The 22,150-nt window shown below is 41.7% G+C and overlaps 3 protein-coding genes across 3 annotated transcripts; all 3 read right to left on the bottom strand.

Moving 5' to 3' along the window:
• Positions 1-12,034: 12,034 nt before the first annotated feature.
• Positions 12,035-14,107, bottom strand: LOC138902207 (uncharacterized). The gene is made up of 3 exons (XM_070190047.1): positions 13,520-14,107; positions 12,782-13,237; positions 12,035-12,643 (listed from the first exon to the last, which is right to left on the bottom strand). Exons 1-3 carry the CDS (start codon positions 14,105-14,107, stop codon positions 12,035-12,037), a joined length of 1,653 nt encoding a protein of 550 aa, XP_070046148.1.
• Positions 14,108-14,110: 3 nt separating this feature from the next.
• Positions 14,111-15,772, bottom strand: LOC138902206 (uncharacterized). Its single transcript, XM_070190046.1, has one exon. The coding sequence runs from the start codon at positions 15,770-15,772 to the stop codon at positions 14,111-14,113; it is 1,662 nt and encodes a 553-aa protein (XP_070046147.1).
• A 96-nt stretch (positions 15,773-15,868) lies between these two features.
• On the bottom strand, positions 15,869-16,303 carry LOC138902205 (uncharacterized). The gene has a single exon (XM_070190045.1). The coding sequence runs from the start codon at positions 16,301-16,303 to the stop codon at positions 15,869-15,871; it is 435 nt and encodes a 144-aa protein (XP_070046146.1).
• Positions 16,304-22,150: the final 5,847 nt, after the last annotated feature.

Here is a 22,150-nt window from a genome sequence, read left to right as displayed (position 1 = left end):
CATTATGAGTTTATGGTGATGTCTTTTGGGCTGACCAATGCCCCAGCAGCGTTCATGCATCTGATGAACAATGTATTTCATCCCTATTTGGACTCATTCGTTGTTTTATTCATTGACGACATCCTGGTGTACTCTTGTAGCCAGGAAGAGCACTCTCAGCATTTGAGGGTTGTATTGCAGAGATTGAAGGAGGAGAAGCTTTATGTAAAGTTCTCTAAATATGAGTTCTGGCTCAGTTCAGTAGCATTCTTGGGGCACGTGGTGTCCAGTGAGGGTATTCAGGTGGATCCAAAGAAGATAAAGGCATTGCAGAGTTGACCCAGACTGTCCTCAGCCACGGAGATTAGGAGCTTTCTTGGTTTGGCGGGTTACTACCGTCGCTTTGTGGAAGGATTTTCATCTATTGCATCGCCCTTGACCAAATTGACCCAAAAGGGTGCTCCATTCAGGTGGTCGGATGAATGTGAGGAGAGCTTTCAGAAGCTCAAGACTGCTTTGACCACAGTTCCAGTGTTAGTTTTGCCATCAGCTTTAGGTTCTTACACCGTGTATTGTGATGCCTCAAGGATAGGCATTGGTTGTGTTTTGATACAGGAGGGTAGGGTGATTGCCTATGCCTCGCGCCAGTTGAAGACCCATGAGAAGAACTATCCTATCCATGATCTTGAATTAGCAGCCATTGTTCACGCCTTGAAGATTTGGCGTCATTATTTGTATGGGGTTCATTATGAGATCTATGCTGATCACCGGAGTCTGCAGTATCTGTTAAAGCAGAAGGATCTTAATTTGCGTAAGCGGAGATGGTTAGAGCTTCTTAAGGACTATGATATCACTAGCTTGTACCATCCGGGGAAGGCCAATATGGTGGCCGATTCTTTGAGTCGCCGGGCAGAGAGTTTAGCCTATCTTCCAGTGGCAGAGAGACCTTTGGCATTAGATGTTCAGACCTTGGCAGGCCAGCTTGTCAGATTGCATATTTCGGAGCCTGGTCGGGTATTGGATTGTGTGGTCTCCAGGTCTTCTCTTTATGACCGTATCAGGGAGTGTCAGTATGATGACCCTCACCTGCTCGTTCTTCAGGATCGGGTTCAGAGAGGTGATGCTAGGGATGTGACTATTGGTGATGACGGGGTGCTGAGAATGCAGGGCCGGATATGTGTGCCTAATGTAGATGGGCTTCGAGTGCTGATTCTTGAAGAGGCCTACAGCTCGCGGTATTCCATCCATCCAGGTGCCGCGAAGATGTACTAGGATTTGAGGCAGCACTATTGGTGGAGGCGGATGAAGAAGGATATAGTTGGGTTTGTGGCTCGGTGTCTAAACTGTCAGCAGGTTAAGTATGAGCATCAGAGACCAGGTGGCTTTCTTCAGAGGTTAGAGATCCCAGAGTGGAAGTGGGAGCGGATCACTATGGACTTTGTAGTTGGGCTCCCACGAACTTCGAGGAAGTTTGACCCTATTTGGGTTATTGTAGATCGGCTGACCAAGTCCGTGCACTTCATTCCAATTGGTACTACTTACTCTTCAGAGCGGTTGGTTGAAATTTACATCCGAGAGATCGTTCGCCTGCTTGGTGTCCCAGTTTCCATCATTTCAGATAGGGGTACTCAATTCACATCGCCGTTTTGGAGGGCCGTGCAGCGAGAGTTGTGTACTCAGGTTGAGTTAAGCACAGCTTTTCACCCTCAGACGGATGGGCAGTCCGAGCGCACTATTCAAATATTGGAGGACATGTTGCGTGCTTGTGTCATTGGTTTTGGGGGTTCATGGGACTAGTTTCTGCCACTCGTGGAGTTTGCATATAACAACAGTTATCAGTCGAGTATTCAGATGGCTCCGTACGAGGCTTTGTATGGGAGGAGGTGTAGATCTCCGGTTGGATGGTTTGAGCCGGGTGAGGCTAGGCTCTTAGGTATAGACTTGCTCCAGGACGCATTAGATAAGGTGAAATTGATTCAGGAGCGGCTTCGCACGGCGCAGTTTAGGTAGAAGAGCTACGCGGATAGGAAGGTTTGTGATGTGTCTTTTATGGTTGGGGAGAAGGTTTTGCTGAAGGTATCACCCATGAAGGGTGTTATGAGGTTTGGGAAGAGGGGCAAGTTGAGCCCCCGGTTCATTGGGCCTTTTGAGGTGCTTCAGAGGATAGGAGAGGTGGCTTATAAGCTTGCCTTGCCACCCAGCTTGTCGAGTGTGCATCCAGTGTCTCATGTTTCCATGCTCCGGAAGTATATTCGAGATTCGTCCCATGTTTTGGATTTTAGCACGGTTCAGTTAGAGGGTGATATGACTTATGATGTGGAGCCGGTGGCTATTTTTGATCGGCAGGTTCGAAGGTTGAGGTCAAAAGATATAGCTTTAGTGAAGGTGAAATAGAGAGGTCAGCCTGTGGAGGAGGCCACTTGGGAGACCGAGCGGGAGATACGGAGCAGATATCCACGCCTATTCGAGACTCCATGTATGTTTCTAGATCCGTTCGAGGACGAACGCATGTTTAAGAGGGGGAGGATGTAATGACCCGGCCAGTCGTTTCGAGAGTTATAACCCTGTTTTCCCCATTCCTACTTCTTTTTGTGTTATTCAGCTATATTATATTATATCGGGTTTGTTGGTTCGAGTCCGGAAGGAACTCGGGGTGAAATGAGACACTTAGTCTCATAAATGAAAATTTTAAGTTAGAAAAATGGACCGGATATGGACCTATATGTAAACGACCTTGGATTTGAATTTTGATAATTCCAATAATTTTGTATGGTAATTTTGGGCTTAGGAGCGTGTCCGGAATATTATTTGGAAGTCCGTAGAGGAATTAGGCTTGAAATGCCGATCGTTTTATTTTTGAGAAGTTTGACTGGGGGGTTGACTTTTTGATATCGAGGTCGAAATCTGATTCTAAAAATTGGAATACCTCTGTTATGTCATTTAGGACTTGTGTGCAAAATTTGAGGTCAATCGGACGTGATTTGATAGGTTCCGGAGTTGTTTGTAGAAATTAGAAATTTCAAAGTTCATTAGGCTTGAATTGGGGTGTAATTCATGGTTTTAGCGTTGTTTGAGGTGATTTGAGGATTCGACTAAGTTCGTATGATGTTTTAGGACTTGTTGGTATATTTGGTTGAGGTCCTGAGGGCCTCGTGTGAATTTCGGATGGTTAATGGATCAAAAATTGAACTAGAACAGCTGCTGCAATTTCCTTCTGTTGGAAAATGCTTCTGCCCAGAATCGAGCCCAGATCGATCTCATGGTCGATGGCCACGATCGAAGCCCACGATCGAGCCTAGGGTCGAGGGTCACGGTCGAGGGCCACGATCGAGCTCAGGGTCGAGGGTCACGGTCGAAGGCATGATCGAGCCCAGGGTCGAGGGTCACGATCGAAGGCATGATCGAAGCCCAGATCGAGCTCACGGTCGATAGCCACGATCGAATCCCATGATCGAGCCCAGGGTCGAGGGTCACGATCGAAGGCAAGATCGAGCCCAGGGTCGAGGGTCACGATCGAAGGCATGATCGAGCCCAGGGTTGAGGGTCACGGTCGAAGGCTGGGAAGAAGACATAATCGAGGGCCAGGATCGAGAACCAGGATCGAGGACCTCGATCGAAGTCCAAGATCGAGGCAGAACCGAGGATGTCTGGGCAGAATTATAAAAACAGGGACTTCGTCCCATTTGCCATTTTTGACAAATTGGAGCTTGGGGAGAGGCGATTTTTGATATATTTTCAAGAAAAACTTGAGGTAAGTCCCTTGTGATCATTTCTACTCCATAATATTGAATTATCATCAGGTAATCCGACTAGATTACATGATTTTGAGGCGTAAATCAGAGATTGAAACTTAGAAATTTGGAAATTAGATTTGTAGATTTGAGGGTCGAGTTGAGGTAGGATTTTGGTAAAATTGGTATGGGTAGACTCGTGGTTGAATGGGCTTTCGGATTTTGTAACTTTTGTCGGGTTCCGAGACGTGGTCCCCACAAGCAAATTTTGAACCAATTTCGGGTTTTGGTCTAATTTTGAAGCTTTTCTTATGGAATTCATTCCATTTGCATATATTGATGGTATTTTACTGATTGTGAATAGATTTGGAGAATTTGGAGGCAGAGTCCAGAGGCAATAACATTGCGGGGTAGAGATTTGACCGGTTTGAGGTAAGTAACGATTGTAAATCTTGTCCTGAGGGTATGAAACCCCGGATTTTGTATCATTCTACTATTTTTAGTGACGCACATGCTAGATGACGGGCGTGTGGACGTGCACTGTTGGGGATTTGTGACTTGGTCCGTCCCTAGCAACTGTAGAGTTGCATACTTTGTTGAAACCATTTGATACTTATATGTTTTAGAAAGAATTTCAGTAAATTGGGCTGAATGCCATGTTTGGGCCTTGCGCCAATGCTGTTTGGACCCTCAGGGGTTGTTTCTTATCATCCTCTCACGGTTTTCGATTGAAAATCTATACTCAGTCATGTTTATACTTGTTTACTGCATAACTCAGTTTTATGACTCTATTTTGATGCATATAAATGTTTTGGGCCGAATGCCCTGTTTTACTAAAATGCCCGAGTGGCTTGATTTGTGAGGATGAGTGTGGATTGGGGCTACCCGCCTATAGCATACTTGTGACTGAGTGAGGCCGAGGGCCTGATTGGTGAGGATGAGTGTGGATCGGGGCTGCCCGCCTGCAGCATACTTTATTATTATCGCATGTGGGTTGTCCGTGCAGATTATAGCGCTTGGGCTGAAGGAGCCCCTCCGGAGTCTGTACACACCCCCAGTGAGTGCAGGTACCTACTGAGTGCGAGTGCCGAGTGCTGAGTGACTGGGAGGCAAGAGTGATTGTGAAGTATGCCCTAGTTGCAAAAGTGATTGTGAGGTATGCCCGAGTGGCACGAGTGACCGTGAGGTCTGCTCGAGTGGCTGTTTATGATTTCATCATTTTTGCTCACCTTTGCATTGAGCCTTTGTTTGAAAAACTATTGGAAAATAAAAATGATTTTTATTGGAACTGGGTTCAAACGAGATGTTTGATTCAAATCCTGATTTTTAAGAGCATGTGGTATTTTACTGAGATTTCCTGATATGAACGTTATATGCTTTATTGCTCGTCACTACTTCTTAGTCTTTATTTATTGTTGTTACTTACTGAGTTGGCGTACTCACGTTACTCCCTGCACCTTGTGTGCAGATCCAGGTGTGGCTGAACACGGTAGCAGTTATTGAGTGTTCTGGTTGCAGATTTTCTTGGAGATAGCAAGGTAGTTATTTGGCGATCGCAGCCCCTGCTCTTCTCCCTCTTATCTTCCTCTAGTAGTATTTAGCTATTTTTTCAGGCTGAGTTAGCCTTGATATTGTTAGACAGATTATAGTAGATGCTCATGACTAGTGACACCCCGATTTCGGGCTTTTCTTTTCCGCACTTCTGTTTTTCTTTGATTTGAACTCTTTAAATGGAGGCTTTTATGTTAAATAACCTTGAAATTATCTTTGAAATGAAAATATCGTTTTGTTTTGGAAATGAGTCGGCTTGCCTAGTTCCACGATAGGCGCCATCATGACAGGGGGTTAGTTTTGGGTCATGATAGTCTCATGCAAAGGAAGGCAATGCTTAGCCTTATGCAATTAAGGAGGGAATGCTTAGCCTCGTGTAAAAAGAGGGTGAGGAGTGATAGTAGAGCATTTCTTAGCTGGAGATGTGTTTGCGTTTGGCAACTTTGTCGTTGTGTGTATGTATTTGTGAATATTCCTGTTATGTTCATTGTGCCTGCATCCAAAGAAAAATCGTGAGTTTTGCGGGGAACGTTGGTTCGTGATTTCACCTTCTTGCTTTGCTTTTGCTCTTGTTTCAAGATCATGTTCGAGTTATCCTGGGTAGCATATGGTTGTTTATAAAATAAAGTTTTCGAGAAAATATGCATGTATTTGATGAATGTACCTAATTAAAAACATAGTAGTATGCAATATCAAGTAAGTTATATGAACCAATGACTGTGACACTTTTAGAGACATTGCGACTTCTTTGCATTAGAATTTTGAGGGTCCCCCTCAAAATTCTGCCCTAGTTCAATAAGCGATTCTTTGACTGTTCTGCATATGACGAAGTTGGCTGGACTTGCTCTGGAATTTGGAGGATCCTCCTCAAAATTCTGCCCCAGTTTCTGACCATGGTAAAAATGAAGATTTTATTGAGTTGTGACCGAACCCACAGGGCTGCCTACGTATCCCCTCTGAAACGGGTATAGGTCAAGCGTAGTTCAGTTACATTAGAAGAAATGCAAACAATCTAAACATAGTATCTCTTGACTGCGTCTGAGTTGATGGGTTTTGGCCAAATTTCTCCGTCCATTTCTGCAAGTATGAGCGCTCCTCCTGTTAGTACTCTGTGAACCATGTAGGGCCTTTGCCAATTGGGTGAAAATTTCCCTTTGTCTTCATCTTTATGCGGGAAGATTCACTTCAGCACCAGCTGCCCCGGTGTGAACTGTCTAGGTCTAACCCTTTTGTTGAAAGCTCTGGACATTCTGTTCTAGTAAAGTTGACCATGGAATACCGCATTCATTCTTTTCCCGTCAATAAGAGATAATTGTTCATAGTGACTTCATATCCATTCTACGTCACTGAGTTCATCCTCTTATATTATTCTTAAAGAAGGAATTTCGACTTCGGTGGGAATGACAGCTTCAGTACCGTAGACCAGCAAGTAGGGGGTTGCTCCGGTTGATGTGTGGACCGTGGTACGATACCCTAATAAGGCAAATGGTAATTTCTCGTGCCATTGCTTGTGGTTGTCTACCATTTTTCTCAATATTTTCTTGATGTTCTTATTTGCGGCCTCCACGGCTCCATTTATTTGAGGCATGTATGCTGTGGAATTCTTATGCTTGATCTTGAAGGTTTCACACATAGATTTCATTAATTCACTGTTGAGGTTGGCGGCGTTGTCGGTGATGATAGATTCTGGCACCCCGAATCAGCAAACAATACGATCCCTGACAAAATATGCGACGACCTTCTTGGTTATAGCTTTGTAAGATGCAACCTCAACCCATTTTGTGAAGTAGTCTATGGCCACTAAAATGAACCTGTGCCCATTTGAAGCGGCGGGTTCGATCGGACCGATGACATCCATTCCCCAAGCGGCAAAAGGCCAAGGTGCACTTATTGCATTGAGTTCATTTGGTGGCACCTGTATCATATTTGCATGTACTTGGCATTGATGACACTTTTGGACATACCTGATGCAGTCTGTTTCCATACTTATCCAGAAATATCATGCTCTTAATATCTTCTTAGCTAAAACAAAGACATTCATGTGTGGTCCACAAGTTCCGGCATGTATCTCTTGGAGCAATTTGGATGCTTCCTTAGCATCGACATACCATAATAATCCTAGATCTGGAGTCCTTCTATACAAAATTCCTCCACTTTGGAAGAAATGGTTGGACAATCTTCGGGGTGTGCATTTTTTAGTATGATTTGTGTGCTCCGGGTACTCTCCTTTTGCCAAGTATTCTTTGATGTCATGAAACCACGAATTCCCATCAGTTTCTTATTCAACATGAGCACAATAAGCTGGTTGATTATGGGTCCTTACTAGAATAGGGTCGATGAAATTCTTATCCGGGTGTTGTATTATGGAATACAGGGTGGCCAATGCGTCTGCGAACTCATTCTGGATTCACGGACATATTTAAACTCTATCTTTGTGAATCTCTTCATCAACTCTTGCACGTAATACAGATATGGTAATATTTTGGTATTCTTTGTAGCCCACTCTCCTAGAACTTGATGTACCAAAAGGTCTGAATCACCAATTACCAGCAATTCCTGAGTGTTCATGTCAATGGACAAATTGAGCCCCAAGTTGCAAGCCTCATATTTTGCCATATTATTGGTACTAAGGGTGGCAAGTGGGCCGGTCCCGGGCCTAAACGGGCTAAGTGATCTGGTCCAAACGGTCCCGGTCCCGATCCCGAGCTGGTCCCAAATTAAACGGGCTAAACGGTCTTTCTGTAGGGACCAGCCCGGGACCGGGACCGTTTGGTCCAGGGCTAAACGATCCCGGCTCGTGGGCTAAATGGGCTAAGTGGGCCCAATGGATTCTTAAAAAAAATTAAATAGGAAGTAGAGACAAAAGGATGTTAAAAATAATATCTAAGTCTAAAGACAAAAATATTGTAAAGAGATATGCCTTGTAATTTTATTATAGCATTAAAAAATATTACAATATCTTTCTTAGTCTTCATGCCCCTATGGAATGAGCACAACAAGGTGCTAGTACCACCATTGAGAAGAAAAAGAAACTAATCAAGATGTGTCAAAATATATGTTACATAATACATACTAATTTTTGTTCATACAAGTTACATGGTATCTCTTACATACTTCATAAATCTATCAAGGTCCGGAAGAATTTCCATTGGTGGTGGCAGAAAAGTAGCTTGGTCATCGCCACTTTCGGGCGAAGCAACATCCTCCGCAAGTTTAGCTAGAATTTCTTCATAAGCTTCGTCTTCATCTGGTTGTGATTCAGCAAGTCCAAAATTTTTTCTTTCTGACCGGATCCAATCTCTGAAAAGTACTGATTTTTCCAAGCTCTCCCTCATAGATGCTCTATAATCACCGAGTTGAAGTCTTGCTTGACTGAAAGCGCTCTCAGATGCCACTGTTGAAGCTTGAATAGTTAAAATATCTCGGGTCATCCTTGAAAGAACCGGAAAGTATTTTTCTCTATCCTTCCACCATTCCAAAAGATTAAAGGAGCCGTCGGGATTCACTTCCTCAATTCCTTGCGACAAATATACTTCAAGCTCATTTAGTTGTGAAAAATTACTACTACTAGAACCTTGAGAACCCCTAAACCCCGCCCAAGCAATAAGTGCTCTTACTCCCGCAGTTCTTTTAGATGATTGAGAATCAGAAGAAGAAGGAGTTGGAACATTTGGTCTAGCATGATTTAATGCAACTTGATAAGTATTAAAAATAATTTGAGCATTTATTCTAATTGTGGCTATTGCTTCCGGAAGTTGAGACAATTCCTCATCTTCAAGTGCTAAACCATTATAAACAGTTTTATACCAAAAATGAGGACCTCCTAATTTCATACAAGGATTTAACAAAGCAGAAACACCATAAATAGGGGGAATAGGGGAAAAATATTTTTAAAACTTTTTTCTCATAGAATCAATAGCAAGTTTATAAATTTCCCCACCCTTTGAAAAATGAGCAAACAAATTTGCAAGTTCTGCAATATAAACTAAACAGTTAGAAATAGTAGGATAATATTGCCCAGAAAATTCATTTGTAGCAATATGAAATTTTTCTAAAAAATCTACAAGTATTTTAACATTAACTCAATCCCCATTTGTAAGGTGCTCATCATCATCACTTACATATACACTAAATGTTGAGTTTATGGGGTTTCTATATTCATATGCAACAACCAAACTTTCATACATGTAATTCCATCGAGTTGGACAAGGTTTAGGAACCTTTCTTTCTCTTAGGCCAAATTCATCGCATCTTTTAAAATATTCTCTAAGTATACTTCTACGGTTTGAATAAAAAAGCCAGTTAAGAGCCATTTTAACCTTTTCAATTTCAATAGTTAAAATTCTCATACCATCACCCACAATTAAATGGTAAATATGACAAATACATCTAGCATGAAAAATGTCACTAAATGCGGGATTTAGCGTCAAGGCTATAACATTTGTGTTACTAGTAGCATTATCCATTGAAATTGATATTATTTTATCACTAATGCAAAAATATCTACAAATATCTGTAACTGTACTAGCAATAAACTGCCCTGTGTGACGTGAATTAATTATTGTATAAGAAATAATGCACTTTTGCATTATCCAATCCTCATCAATCCAATGACTGGTAACAGTAAGATAATCACAGTCGTTACCATTTCTACCAATATCGGTTGTAATAGCAATACGATAATTTATATGAGTAAATAAATAGCGCAAGTATTGTTCATATTCATGTTTATATTTATAAATATCGCTCTTTACGGTTGTGCGAGGAAAACCCTTATAAGTAGGATTAAAAAAATTTCTAATATAATGCACAAAGTTAGGGTCAGAAGGAAAACTATAGGGTAAACACATAACAGTTACCTTTTTTGCCAATTCTTCCCAACCATTTTTTGGATCATAATATAAAATACCACCGGTAACAGTGTTAATTCCCGATTGAAATTGATTTGAACCGGTACTAGGGTCAACCTAACTAGGAGTAGGTAGACTTTTCCCTTCGGCCAAAGCTTTTAGACGAAGATATTTCACTTTATCTTGAGGGTGTTTCAATATGTGTCTAGCCAAAGTTTCCCCCACCCCACCCCCCACCCACGCGATCTAAAATATTTAAAAACTAACTTTGTACCATAAGTTTTACACTTAGCCTTATTTTCTGGAATTAGTCGAGTAAAAAATGGAGATGTTTCCGTCTGTTTGCTAGGTTGTCTAGAAAAAGTAGGGGTAGTAATAGGAGTATCAGATGGGGCATCATTTGGATTATCACGGTTATCATTAGTTGGGTTAACATCAGGAGCAGGACTAGTTGGTGTATCATCATCCGATTGAGTTTCATCAAAATCTATTTCCTCGTCATCATTTTCATCAATAGTAGATTAGAATAAAGAGCATTCATTAATTCATAGTCTAATTGTTCACCAGCTCTAATATTATGGCAAAATTGACTTTCAGTTAATTGTAATAAACTATTATCGCTATCAAGAATAGCAGGTGTAGGACGGATATGGAGTTTGGTTCGGGGAGCCCGGGGTAGTGGAGGAGGAACAGATTGAGCACAAGATTCGTCACTCTTGGATTTTCCCTTATTTTTACCAAAAGGTTTTTTTAAGGAAGCCATCTTAATTAATAAAGTAATAGAAAATAAATAAAACAAACAAAACTATAATATTAAAACTTAAGAGTTGAAACGAGTTTACCGAATTGACGAACAACTTGTTGAAAATTGATTATCGTTGAAGACTTCAATTCACCAACTTCACAATTGTTTCACGAATTGTAACAACAAAGTAAGCAATAGTAGCAATTATAGAAGAAAATTAGAGAGAGATTGTGATAGATTGATGATTTTGTAAGAAAAATAAAAGAATTGGGGTATTTATAGTTGAAAATACGGAAAAAGTGTAATTATAAAAAATTTGTGATTAAAATAAAGTTGGGGGGGAGGGGGTTAAATGGCTATTTTATAAATAGCCAACGACTATTTTTGACAGCCTAACGGCTTTATTTTTAAAAAAAAATATTTTTTTTAAATATAGCTGTTGGGACCTTTTGGCCCGCTAAGGGACCGGTCCCGGTCCCTGGCGGGCCAAAAGCATAGGACCGGCCTATGAGACCGGCCTAGGCCCACTAAACCCAGCCCATATGGTCCTAGCCCGTTTAACCCGTTTGGCCCGCGGTCTCGGGCCTGGACCGGCCCACTTGCCAGCTTTAATTGGTACACGGAAATCTAAGTTTTACGGATACTAGGTAATGTTGACATGTCTCTCATACCAAAACAGCTCCAATACCTACTCCTTTGAAGTTTGCAGCTCCATCGAAAAACATTCTCCAATCGTCATAGGTTTCAGTTATATCTTCTGCAACTAATGATACTTGTTCATCGGGAAAATACATTTTCAGTGGTTCGTATTCTCCCCCCACAGCATTTTCTGCCAAGTGATCTGCCAATGCATGTCCCTTGACTGCTTTCTGAGTTACATAGATGATGTCGAACTCACTCAGTAGTATCTGCCATTTTGCCAACTTTCTAGTAGGCATGGGTTTCTAGAAGATGTATTTTAACGGATCCATTCTTGATATGAGATATATGGTGTAGGCACAGAAGTAGAGTCTCAACTTCTGAGCTATCCACGTCAAAGTGCAGTAGGTGCGCTCCACCAAAGGATATCGTGCTTCGTAGGGTGTGAACTTCTTACTTAGATAGTATATGGCATGTTCCTTTCTTCCTGTCTCGTCGTGTTGTCCCAAGACACAACCGAAAGCCCCATCCAGTACAGATTAATAGAGTAGCAGAGGTCTCCCAGGTTCTGGTGGGACCAGAACAGGTGGTTTGGATAAATATTCCTTGATCTTGTCAAAGGCTTTCTGGCATTCTTCGGTCCAACTTGTTGCAGCGTCTTTCTTTAATATTTTGAAAATCGGTTCACTGATCATAGTTAATTGTGCTATGAAACGGCTGATGTAATTGAGACGCCCTAAGAAACTCATCACATCCTTCTTGTTCTTCGGAGGTGGAAAATCTTGGATAGCCTTGACCTTTGACGGGTCTAGCTCAATTCCTCCACGGCTAACGATGAACCCTAACAACTTTCCAGCAAGGACTTCAAAGGCACATTTTGCGGGATTCAGTTTCAGGTTGTGCCTTCGAAGTCTATCAAAGAATTTCCTCAAATCTGCTATATGATTTGTGGTTCTCTTAGACTTAATGATGACGTCATCCACGTACACCTCTATCTCATTGTGTATCATGTCGTGGAAAACGGTTGTCATAGCCCTCATATAAGTGGCTGCAGCATTATTTAGGCCAAACGACATCATTTTGTAACAATATACTCCCCATGGTGTAATAAAGGCTGTCTTTTTGGCAACCTCTTCATTCATCCAGATCTGATGATATCCCGCGAAGCAATCCACAAAGGATTGGAGTTCATCCTTGGCACAGTTGTCGATCAGTATGTGTATATTGGGCAACAGGAAATCATCTTTGGGACTTGCTCTGTTTAAGTCCTGATAGTCGACACACACTCTGACTTTCCCATTTTTCTTCGGAACTAGCACAATGTTAGCCAACCATGTCGGATATTCAACCACTCTGAGAACCATGGCTTTGATCTGCTTGGTGACTTCCTCCTTTATTTTCAGACTCATATCTGATTTGAACTTCCTAAGCTTCTGCTTTACAAGTAGACACATAGGGTTGGTAGGTAGCTTATGAGTCATTATGGACGTGCTCAAACCGGTCATATCATCATAGAACCATGAAAAAATATCCTCATACTCCTTCAAGAACCGGACGTAATCTTCCTTATCTGACGGTGATAGGGGAATGCTTACATGTGTCTCCTTGACTGTTTCGGAATCTCCCAAATTAACTGTTTGGGTCTCATCCAAATTGGAGTTAGGCTTGTTTTCAAAGTTTTTCACTTCTCTGATAATTTCCTCAAGTATTATATCCTCTTCCAGATCCTCTGAATCATTATCCTTATGTTGCGTTGTCTCATTGCATGTCACAGTCGTAAGTTCATCGGGATAGGTAATAATAATATTGTAGAGAAAAAAATGTAAAGAATAATAATAAATACTAAAATAACAATGCATTAGATAAATATTGAAAACGTCAAACAAGTATGGCTCGATGACTCGAGCAATTATTTCAAAATAAAATATGCTTAAAGCAAAATACTGAAAATGTCTTAGATGCTCATAAAATTGCTTTCAAAATAAATGATGCTAATTGCTCGGCTACCCAGGAACTCGACGGACCTGTGATGGTGTAGCAGTCCAGTTTCTAAGAACAACTCCCTTCTCCACTGTCTGAATGACGAGGCCTTCCTCCTCCTCTTCCTCCTCCTCCACCTCGACTATTGCACTGCAGTCCATATCTTCATCTTCCAAGAATAGATTCCTTAAGCCAGCTAGAACTTCATCTTCTTCAGATCCCCACATCATGTCGGTTTGATGAAAGGACTGGCTCAAATGTGGTACCGGCTGCTCAAGAGGGTAATAAGAACCACGCCATGGCGGTGACCAATCGTTATACTCCTGCCATGTGTACTGATATCCAAGTCCAAAGGTTGTGTCGTGACACTTTAGCTGTATTGGTTTAGTGATACCCTGAAGATTCTTACCGAGACCCCTATCAGGTTCATACCCTGCCCATGCCAATATGCTCTCTATTTTGCTACTGCGCCATTTATATTTCTCAATCGCGTTGACATGCTCAATGCGATGGAATGTCTCTCCACCCAACTTCCTTCTATTCTTAACAAACGGAATAGTCTGATTAGTGTAAATGGGGTTACTCCCGTCCCCGTGGATGATTACTTCCTGATGATTCCATTCGAACTTCATGGACTAGTGTAGAGTAGAGGCCACAGCCCCAGCAGCATGTATCCAAGGTCGTCCCAACAACAAATTGTATGTGGCGGATATGTCTAATACTTGAAACTCAACATCAAACCAGGTCGGGCCCATCTGTAGACAGAGGTTGGTCTCCCCAATTGTGGCCCTTTGGGACCCATCGAATACTTTCACGTTCATACTCCTTGCTTGTATCTCATGCAAACCTTTACCCAACCTCTTCAAAGTGGTTAATGGACAGATGTTGAGACTTGAACCCCTATCTATCAAAACCCTGGCAATGAATTTGTCCTCACACTGCATTGTGATATGCAGTACCTTGTTGTGACTCAATCCTTCCGGTGGTAGTTCGTCTTCGTGAAAAGTGATCTTATGGCTTTCCAATATCTGTTCTACCATATTGGCCATCTCCCCACTAGTAATGTTATTGGGTACATAGGCTTCGTTCAACAATTTCATCAACGCATTCCTATGCTCCTCGGAGTTCTGCAGTAGTGATAGAATGGATATCTGAGCAGGGATTTTGTTCAGATGATCAACCACATAATACTCTCTTGCTTGCACCTTTCTCCAAAGATCATCCGGGCCAGTTTCAATGATAGGAGGCTTAGAAGCGGCTTCTTTACTTGTTCCTCCCAAATGTTCGGGCGTATAAACCCTACCAGTTCTAATCATGCCTTTTGCTGCACCTGTTTCCTCCATTTTTGCCTTTCCTTTCCTTCTCGCTTCTGCAGCATAGTCCCAAGGTATAGCATTGGACTTAAAGGACGGTGTGGGTGTTATCGTCACGGTGAAGGGTGTGGTCACTTCCACTTCAAACGGAGTTGGCGCGGCTGAGGGCGTTGTTACTTCAACCTCAAGCGGAGTTGGTGTGGCTACTTCAACCTCAATAGGTGACTGAATCTGTACCACGATGGGTGTGAGAGTGACTTGAGGTATTTTAGGACTATCCCCTTCACGAATGAGTCCAATTGACCCTTCTGGATCCCATTCTTCATCAGTTTCTATCACATTTACCACCTCGCCCCTGTGATCCAGGAGAGGATTGTTATGGACATTAGGTGCAACCTCTTTTGCTTGTATAACCTTGGTGTCAATCAATGTCTGGATCTTATCCTTCAAAGTGCTACATTCATCAATAGTATGACCTTTCATGCCTGAGTGATAGGCACATGTCTTGTTTGGGTTAATCCATTGGGAGGAATTTTCCATAGCAACTGCGGGAATGGGAGTGACATAACCGGCAGCCTTCAGTCTCTCGTACAATTGGTCGATGGGTTTAGCAATTGGGGTGTATTTTCTGGGCGGTCTACGGTCGAAATTTGGTCTAGGTATTTGGTAGTTTTGGCGGGTTGGTGGTGAGTGGTAGTATATTGGTTGGGTGTTATAAGTATGGTAAGTGGCGGCAAGTTGTTGGTATCTAGGAGGTGAAGGCTGATATGTGGGTGGGGGTGTTTGGTATGTGACAGGAGACTTTGGCCCTTGGGCCACCATCACTGCCCCTACTTCCTTACTTTTAGAAATACCGCCTGACTGCAAGGCTTTTTTTGTATCCTGGAGCGCTTCAAACTTTGTCACCATTCCACTCTTAATCCCCTCTTCTATTCTTTCTCCCAATTTGATGATGTCAGAAAATTTATGGTTTTCAATAACCATCAGTCTTTCTTAGTATTGCGGATCCTGAGCTCTGACAAAGAACTTATTCATCTGTTCTTCTTCCAATGCTGACCTTACTTTCGCAGCTTCCGACCTTCACCAAGTAGCATACTCGCGTAAAGTTTCCCTCAGCTTCTTTTTAAGATTCTGAATGTAGAAGACGTTTGGCGTATTTTCTATGTTGAACCTGAACCGATCCATAAAATCTGACGTCATGCTCACCCAATTAACCCATTTCTTTGGGTTTTGACCGATGTACCAAGATAGGGAGTCTCTAGTGAGGCTCCTCATGAATAACTTCATGTTGATTTTTTCATCTTTGCCAACCCCTACGAGCTTGTCACAATATGTTCTCAAATGTACCTTCAGATCACCTGTCCCGTCGAACATTTCGAACTTAGGAAGTTTGTAACCCTCTGGCAATTCTACGTTCGGCTGAATACATAAATCTTCATAATTCAAACCCTCGACACCTTTACCCCCTTCGACACTTTGGACTCGGCCAGTAAGTTTCTTGAGCTCCTCCGCCATGTTCTTGATGAGCAGGTCCTTCTCGGCGAACTCCGGTATGTACAGGGTCTATTGAAGAGTATGGGGTAAGGTTTTCACGTATATGGGTTGCTTTGATGGACTCCAAGAATTTAGGTGTAGTAGTGGTCATTGGTTGAGTTTTGGGGATCGGTTATAGGTTGTGGTACGTTTTGAGGAGTGTGGTAGGTGGTGGTTTGTGGATACTGGGTTGGATGATGATGATATTGTGTAGGGGTCGGTACTGGCGGAGGGTTGGAATTTTGAGGAGGTGTGGCATATTGATGAGGTGCGGGGATTCTGCGGATGTTGGTTTTGTGTGTTCTGGGGAGGTGCTGGGTTTTGGGTGTTTTGTTGATTGATGTCGGGGACATTTAGGGTGAGGAAAAGGTTTGCCAAGTTCCGGACCTGCTCAAGTTCCCCTTGTAACTCCAGTATTTTCTGTTCTAATCGTAAGACCAAGTCGTTCTGTGCCGGAGTACTCCGACCATCTGAAGTTTCGACATTCTCTGCATGTGTAGCATTGTCTTTTCTGATACCGCTCATATCATCCATTTTGGCTTTTCCTTTGTTTTTGGGATCACTTGGAGGAGGAGGAGGTGGAGGACCTCTAGATCTGGTATGATATGTTGATGATGCCAGTATGCACGAACCAACCTTAGGGAATGGGAATAATCAAAAGAAAAGAAAGCAAAAGGTAAACAAGTCAGTAAGGATTATTAAGAGGATATTTGCAGTATTTAAACACGTTTTGCGGAATTATAAATCCGTGTCCTAATTTTGGGGACCTCATTGTGCCCGAGGTAGGACTAAGCGACATATAGATTTGGAGAAAATTGATGCCAATAATTGCGTCATTTCATTAATGTGATAAATGGACCAAATCTCTACTAAAACGACAATAATTATAAAGAGTTACTAATGGCATTTGCCTTATTACAATCAAAGTCTAAAACGAGTCTAGAAAGCAAATAAAACATTATTCCTAATCTATTTGGTCCCAGAGGGACCTTCTCCATGCTTGGCCTTCTTGGCTCCATCTATCAGGTTCCCCAGGTCGCGCATGTCCAATAGCAGATAAGCCCTTGCTAGATGCCCTCCTTCGTTGCCTTCTGCATTCTGACAGTCTGAGATCCTTTTCCCCATCTTTCCATCAAGCTCCATCAACCCCTGCTCAAAATATTCCAACCATTTCTATTGATTTAGTAGTGATTCCTTTCAACTCATTGATTGCTTCCATGTCAACTTTATGTTGTTCCAAATGCCTGGCTTCATATTTGAAAGCCCTTTTGCGCAACATCATGTATTTGACTTGTGCCTCAGCAGCATTGTCTATGACCTTATTCCTCAGATTAATCCCTGGCTTGACATCTCCCGCTATCATCTACCAACCAATGTGGGTAGAAGTACACATAGCCGGCGTGATACCGATCTGGCTCGATGGTATCTTTTTCCACAATGATCTTTTGATGCCACATATGTTGTGCCTCAAACTTGAATGGAATGGTGTTCCCTTTGAAGTCTGCTTTGTACTAGACTATGTTGGAAACTCGAGGTATAACCTGCTTCCTCCCAGCTTGCCTCATAACCCTTATAGGAGCATAAAGATAGATTCCTCTCAACTCGATTAGCACTAGATGGGGAGCCTCCCTCGACCTGATGATGAACTCGCTGCTAGGGAACTATTCGAACATCCAATGCACTTTTTCATCAGTCAGATTGCTGAAGAAATGTACCCAGCTCACAGCATTTCCAGGTTGCGCAAACCAGTTTGGGATAAAAGTCATTCTCTTCTGATGGTGATAGGCTATGTGGTCATTCCAAGGTCATCGCGGAAGTTCTTGACGGAATTCACCTCTCTAAAAGTGTTCTAACAACCATACTCGCAACAACATATTACAACCCCCGAAGTACACATACCCTTTTTTGCAACGGTCAAAAACCCGGTACATCTCAGCCAAGATCATAAGGACAATGGTGTAAGTTTGCTCCTTAATTCCCTCCATTAAAGTCCTAGCGACCATAGCTAGGAGAGTGTGGATCATTTATCCTTTCATCGTAAATATCAGCATTCCCAGAAAAAAGACGATGAATACGAATACCCGGCGGTGTTTCCAACCCAAAGAAGTAATGGCAAGTTCATCATGGTAAAGGCGATATGACTTGATGTGCCCATAATGCTCATAAAGGAACTCAAATGGTATATAAGACTTCTTCAGACAGAGTAACTCATCATTTTTCTTGAAACCCATCATTTTCAAGAAATCTCAGGAAGTGCGGTTTTCCAGTACCAACAAACTAGGGCTATCCCATGGGAGTACAGCGAAGCCTCCTATTTCCTCTAAAAGAGGAGTCATTTCTATGTCGCCAAAACAGAAGAGGGATCTCTTCTCATCCCAAAACATGGTGGCGGCCTCAATTAATGCATTGTTTGGCTGAATGTCTAATAAATAGGGTAAATTTCCGAGGACTCTTTTTACATGGTTTTTGTCACTTAGTGAGAGGTTTTTCCACCAATCCAGTAGCAACGGTGGGATATTTTGAACCATGCCGATCTTGGGGACTTCGTGCCTCATTTCTGCAAAATAAATAAAGTTAGCCCTTGCCCCCTCCGTATTTGACTATTTACACATTAATGATAGGCATACATGTATGTTTTCTCCAAATAATGCACATATCGTGATAGTGTCTATTGGGATTAGGAAATCCCGGCATACATTGGACAAGGCTTGCCTTAGCGGGTTATCACGCGGACAACGTTCTAACTCATACTAGATTTGAACATGATGCATGCACAGTTAATATTAGAGTAGGGTAGAAGAGTCTAAACCGGTACCCTCAAGCGGACAACTTGAGAGGGAAAGGCACGGAATTGTCGACTGCACCGCTGATCGACTAGTTTTACCGCAAATAAGCCTTTTCAAATTTAAAGGGCAATTTTGGAAGAGTGCGGACACTCATCAAGTGCCGTTATGGTATTAATAAGGCACGAGTGGAATATGATGTGGAGCATGCTTTATGCAAATATAAATAACACGTTGTCAAATATTTTGCATGATGAAAACAATAAATGCAGTATTAAAATGAAACGTAAAGACGTGAAAAGAAAGGAAAACAAGAAGAAGTTAGTTCGAGCAATGTGGAAGTTGTAATAAAGTAAGCGAGGGAGTAAGGGTGGGGAGAGACATGATGTAGCAATTTAAAAGGTGACTTGAAGCAAATAAGTATGACTAGAAAAAGGAATATGCATGTTAGAGCCAATTTGAGCAAAGAAGGGAAGAGAAGGGAAGGGATTTGCATAGTAATAAGAATTCAAATAAGGGGAGAATAGGGGAAAGGGTGTGCATGCAGAATAAAAAGGGAAACGGGAGAGGGATATTCATGTAGCAGCAAAATAATAAAAGAACAAAGAAACACGTTTATCAGAGAAGACTAATTCATATAAACCAAGTTTGCTATGGTAAGAGCCTAAATATCCCCAGCAGAGTCGCCATGCTGTCGCACCCCTTTTTCTCGCGAAATCGGGTTTCGACATGTGACAACTCTTTTAAGGAGGTATTAAAAGAGGAGAGTCGCCACCTAACGGTTTTTAAGGTGCGTTAGGCACCTATTTGCATATGACTCGGGTTTGACTAGTTTGCATCACCAAAGATCGGGTAAGGGCTCGAAATTACCTCGAAGAGAAGGTGTTAGGCACTCTTCGAGGTCCACAACTGTGGGTCCCGGCCAAACTTGAATTATATGAATTAGTCAGATAAACAAAGACAGAGAAAACAAGAAGTTTGATTATCAAAGACTTCGACTAAATACAAACACTTGATTCAAGGATAAAATGGGGGGTCCTAAGTTTTTTAGCCTAAAGGATCACCCCGTGCAACATAAATAATACTTCATAACTCCCTCAAGATGGGGTGTTATTCGTATTATTCAGCGGGCACAGACTATCATCTCCTGCTACCCGATTACTATGTTAAAATTGTTACCTAAAAGCGTTCTAATTCAATTATAGGTCGTACCCTATGCGTGCACTACCTGGCCCATACTTATGATCCACGAGGCATTTGGACCTCTATTTTTGGGTGGTTCTAGACTTAACTTAGGCTGCTCAAAAATGTTAAAACTAGGCGACAATTCAAAACAAATAGGACTGCAATTAGATCCAATTAAAAGCTCACATTAGCCTCCGCAATTAGGCAAACAATTGCACGCAAACAGATTTTACATATTAGGCAGTTTTCAGAATTGAAGGGGTTGCGGTTGTTAAACTCTATAGGAATGATTTCTAGATGATTTGATTCAGATGCGCAAGCCATTTTTAGACCTAATGATTTCCAAATTACCAATTGGTAAATGCCAAATGCTGTTAAGTGGCTTATTACAGATTATCAGTGGACACATCTATAGGCATGATTTCTAAGTGATTTATACAATAAGGAACAACAGAGCTTATTGGAAATGATCAAAATTAATATGCTTCCTAATAATCGCGTGGATAAACAATAAAACAACGTTTGAAAAGGCGAGTAGTGATATCCTATAGGCGTGATTTCTAAAGCTTGGCGATTGGAATTGATTCTCATATAATTAGCTCCTACATGATTTCTAGATGGACGATGAGATTGCAATAGCGAATTAATTAGTTAAAATCCTATGGGCATGATATCTACTGAGCAGATTAAGGAGCAGTCATTAGCAATTATTTCCTATAGACATGTTGTCTAGCAACACATAGCAGTAGACACAAGAATAGATAGAATACTCATGCATTGACAACATACTAATTATGTAAGTATGTGATCCCCTAATGACATAATTTCTAATAATGCACAAAGAGATTCACATATAACAAGTCATATAGCAAATAGATCACAGAAATCCTATAAACATGACAGCAGAGTCGCCATGCTATCACACCCTTTTTTCTCACGAAATCGGGTTTCGACATTTGACAACTCTTTTAAGGAGGTATTAAAAGAGGAGAGTCGCCACCTAACAGTTTTTAAGTTGTGTTAGGGCACCTATTTGCACATGACTCGGGTTTGACTTATTTGCATCACCAAAGATTGGGTAAGGACTCGAAATTACCTCGAAGAGAAGGCGTTAGGCACTCTTCGAGGTCCACAACTGTGGGTCCCGGCCGAACTTGAATTATATGAATTAGTCAGATAAACAAAGATAGAGAAAACAAGAGGTTTGGGAAGTTTGATTATCAAAAACTTCGAGTAAATACAAACACTTGATTCAAGTAAAAAATGGGGGGTCCTAAGTTTTTTAGCTTAAGGGATCACCCCGTACAACATAAATAATACTTTGTAACTCCCTCAAGATGGAGTGTTACTCGTATTATTTAGCGGGTACAGACTATCATCTCCTGCTACCTGATTACTATGTTAAATTTATTACCTAAAAGCGTTCTAATTCAATTATAGGTCATACCCTATGCGTGCACTACCCGTTCCATACTTATGGTCCAGGAGGTTTTGGACCTCTATTTGGATGGTTCTAGACTTTACTTAGGTTGCTCAAAAAATGATAAATCTAAGCGACATTCAAAACATGTAAGACTGCACATAAAGACAATAAATGGCTCAAGTCGGCCTCCATATGTAAGCAACAAATGCACGCGAGCAAATTCATTTTATAGGCAGCAGACAAATTTCAAAATTAAAAACCTTAAGCCTTATAGTCGTGGTTTCTATGTGACTATGCATTAAAACATACAAGAGGTTTCAAAGGCTAGGCGCTGCTTATCTCCAAATAATTATACTATTGTTGCACGCTGATTAGAGATTATATAGATGTTGTTTCTAGGTGATTTATGCACTAAGTGACAATGAAATCTGTTGGAGA

This window comes from Nicotiana tomentosiformis, chromosome 12, assembly GCF_000390325.3.
Source record: "Nicotiana tomentosiformis chromosome 12, ASM39032v3, whole genome shotgun sequence".
In the NCBI taxonomy this organism is placed as follows: domain Eukaryota; kingdom Viridiplantae; phylum Streptophyta; class Magnoliopsida; order Solanales; family Solanaceae; genus Nicotiana; species Nicotiana tomentosiformis.
This window is presented reverse-complemented; position numbering and strand designations above follow the sequence as displayed.

Bases quoted from the DNA above. Each gene is read 5' to 3' on its own strand.
- LOC138902207 (XM_070190047.1), bottom strand. From the start codon at position 14,107: ATGAAGTTCGAATGGAATCATCAGGAAGTAATCATCCACGGGGACGGG. The intron at 13,238-13,519 runs GTCCGTCGAGTT...ACGCAACATAAG, and splicing joins GGACTGCTACACCATCACAG to GATAATGATTCAGAGGATCT. The intron at 12,644-12,781 runs GTGTGTGTCGAC...GGATATCATCAG, and splicing joins AGAAAAATGGGAAAGTCAGA to ATCTGGATGAATGAAGAGGT.
- LOC138902206 (XM_070190046.1), bottom strand. From the start codon at position 15,772: ATGGTTATTGAAAACCATAAATTTTCTGACATCATCAAATTGGGAGAA.
- LOC138902205 (XM_070190045.1), bottom strand. From the start codon at position 16,303: ATGGCGGAGGAGCTCAAGAAACTTACTGGCCGAGTCCAAAGTGTCGAA.